The sequence below is a fragment of the Corvus brachyrhynchos genome, unplaced genomic scaffold (genome assembly GCF_000691975.1).
Source record: "Corvus brachyrhynchos isolate BGI_N302 unplaced genomic scaffold, ASM69197v1 scaffold182, whole genome shotgun sequence".
NCBI classification, from domain to species: domain Eukaryota; kingdom Metazoa; phylum Chordata; class Aves; order Passeriformes; family Corvidae; genus Corvus; species Corvus brachyrhynchos.
Window position 1 is genome coordinate 94,422 of NW_008236807.1, and position 2,191 is coordinate 96,612.

Sequence of the window (2,191 nt, forward strand, 5' to 3'; positions counted from 1 at the left end):
GAGAAGTCTTCAATGTCATTTTATGGAATACGCAAGGATGAGGATGGTGATGGTGGTGGTGGTGACTGAGGATGATGGTGATGGTGATGATGGGGAAGATGATGATGATGATGATGATGATGATGATGATGACTGAGGATGATGATGATGATGATGGTGGCCGTTGTGCTCTCACCCTGTGCAGGCCCTGGGCTCCTCCCCTGCCCTGGGTGACATCTGCTCCCTGTTTTCTCTGGATTCCATCGGGGTTCCCACACTTCCCGCCCTGCCCGGGCCCTCCTGAGGGCGGGAGCACTTGGCAAAACCCACGTTTGGGTTTCTCCCTTCCCTTGTGTCTTGTCTCCTTCAGGGGCTCCCTCTGAGCCCAGCCCCTTCCTTGGGTGCCGTTCCAGGTGTTCCCATACACATAAGGCTGGAGAAGCTCTTGGACACCTCTTTTCCCTGGAATTCGGAGGTTTCTGGGGCTGTTTTCCTGCCTGCCCTTCCCAGGGCTGTTTTCCAGAGGGCCTCTCCTTGCTCACCCCGAGGTTTTTATTCCAGCAGTGGCTCCGTGGCTTCCTGCCCGGCCCCGGGTGACTCCGTGGTGGTTTTCATTGCAGATCCTGGATGATGGGGGAGATCTCACCCACTGGATCTACAAGAAATACCCCAACATGTTCAAGAAGATCAAGGGGATTGTGGAGGAGAGCGTCACCGGGGTCCACAGGTAACGGGGCAGGCTGCAGGAATTTGGGACAAAAGCTGGGTCCCCTCAGCTCAGCTCAGTGTTGGACCTCCAGCACCTCATTTTTCCCATGGAAACTGCTTTAAATCCCGAGCAGGAGACCTGGAGCTGCTGCTCGGAGCTCCCAGTGAGGAGCAGGAGCCGCTCCCGAGCATTCTGTGGGTGGGAGGGTGCTCCAGGTGTTCTCCCCCTGTGGGGTGGGAGGAGAGGCTCTCACCTCGTGTGGGAGATGGAAGAGGAAGGGCTGAGGAGGGGAGGGCTGTGGAGGAAGCCGAGAGCACAGCCCTGACCAAAATCTGTGGGAAGAAGTGAGATTTGGGAAGAGGAACTGAGTCACTTTCTGGTCCTGGATGATGGGGGAGATCTCACCCACTGGATCTACAAGAAATACCCCAACATGTTCAAGAAGATCAAGGGGATTGTGGAGGAGAGCGTCACCGGGGTCCACAGGTAACGGGACAAAAGCTGGGTCCCCTCAGCTCAGCTCAGTGTTGGACCTCCAGCACCTCATTTTTCCCATGGAAACTGCTTTAAATCCCGAGCAGGAGACCTGGAGCTGCTGCTCGGAGCTCCCAGTGAGGAGCAGGAGCCCCTCCCGAGCATTCTGTGGGTGGGAGGGTGCTCCAGGTGTTCTCCCCCTGTGGGGTGGGAGGAGAGGCTCTCACCTCGTGTGGGAGATGGAAGAGGAAGGGCTGAGGAGGGGAGGGCTGTGGAGGAAGCCGAGAGCACAGCCCTGACCAAAATCTGTGGGAAGAAGTGAGATTTGGGAAGAGGAACTGAGTCACTTTCTGGGGAAGAGAGAACCTCAGAGATGAGTGAGTGAAATCCCTCGGGCCCTGGCAGGAGCAGAGCTGGGATGGGAGCAGCGGCGCTGAGGGTTGGGAGGTGTCGGAGGTGCTTTTCCATGGAATGAATCCCGTCCCAGGTGCCAGGAAACGGGGAACTGAGGAGAGCAGCAGCTCTTTGCTGTGTTTTTGTGGGGGGAAAGAGCTGGATGAGAGCGTGGCCAGAGGCTCAGGCAGCTCCTGAAACAGGGAAATGAAAGATTTGCAACAGGGAAGTGGCTCCAGGTCTGCAGCCGGCGGGGTCGGGAGAAGGACTGGTGATATTTTTAGGATCCGAAATCCCAGTGTGGGCAGAAGGGATTTCCAAAGGCGGCTTCTCCTTCCCAAGGGCTGGAGCAGGGACAGGATTTTCAGACTCTCTCACAGCTGCAGTGAGGTGTTTAAATTCCTTTTCAGTGGTTTTCCTGCTGTGGGGAGCTGAGTCCATGCCCAGGGGGATGTTGGGGAGCTGGAGGGGAGAAGCTCCAGGGAGAGCTGAGGGTCTCTTGCAGGGCCTGAAGGGGCTCCAGGAGAGCTGCAGAGGGACTGGGGACAAGGCCTGGAGGGCCAGGAGCCAGGGAATGGCTTCCCAGTGCCAGAGGGCAGGGCTGGATGGGAGATTGGGAATTGGGAATTGCTGGCT

At 57.4% G+C, this 2,191-nt stretch overlaps 1 protein-coding gene across 1 annotated transcript in view; it reads left to right on the plus strand.

The window, feature by feature from the left end:
• AHCYL2 (adenosylhomocysteinase like 2) overlaps positions 1-2,191 on the plus strand; it is a 28,272-nt gene that overhangs the window by 16,528 nt on the left and 9,553 nt on the right. The window contains exon 7 of the mRNA XM_017727977.1: positions 600-706. Coding sequence (XP_017583466.1) covers positions 600-706 — 107 coding nt within the window. The remainder of the gene's footprint in view (positions 1-599; positions 707-2,191) is intronic.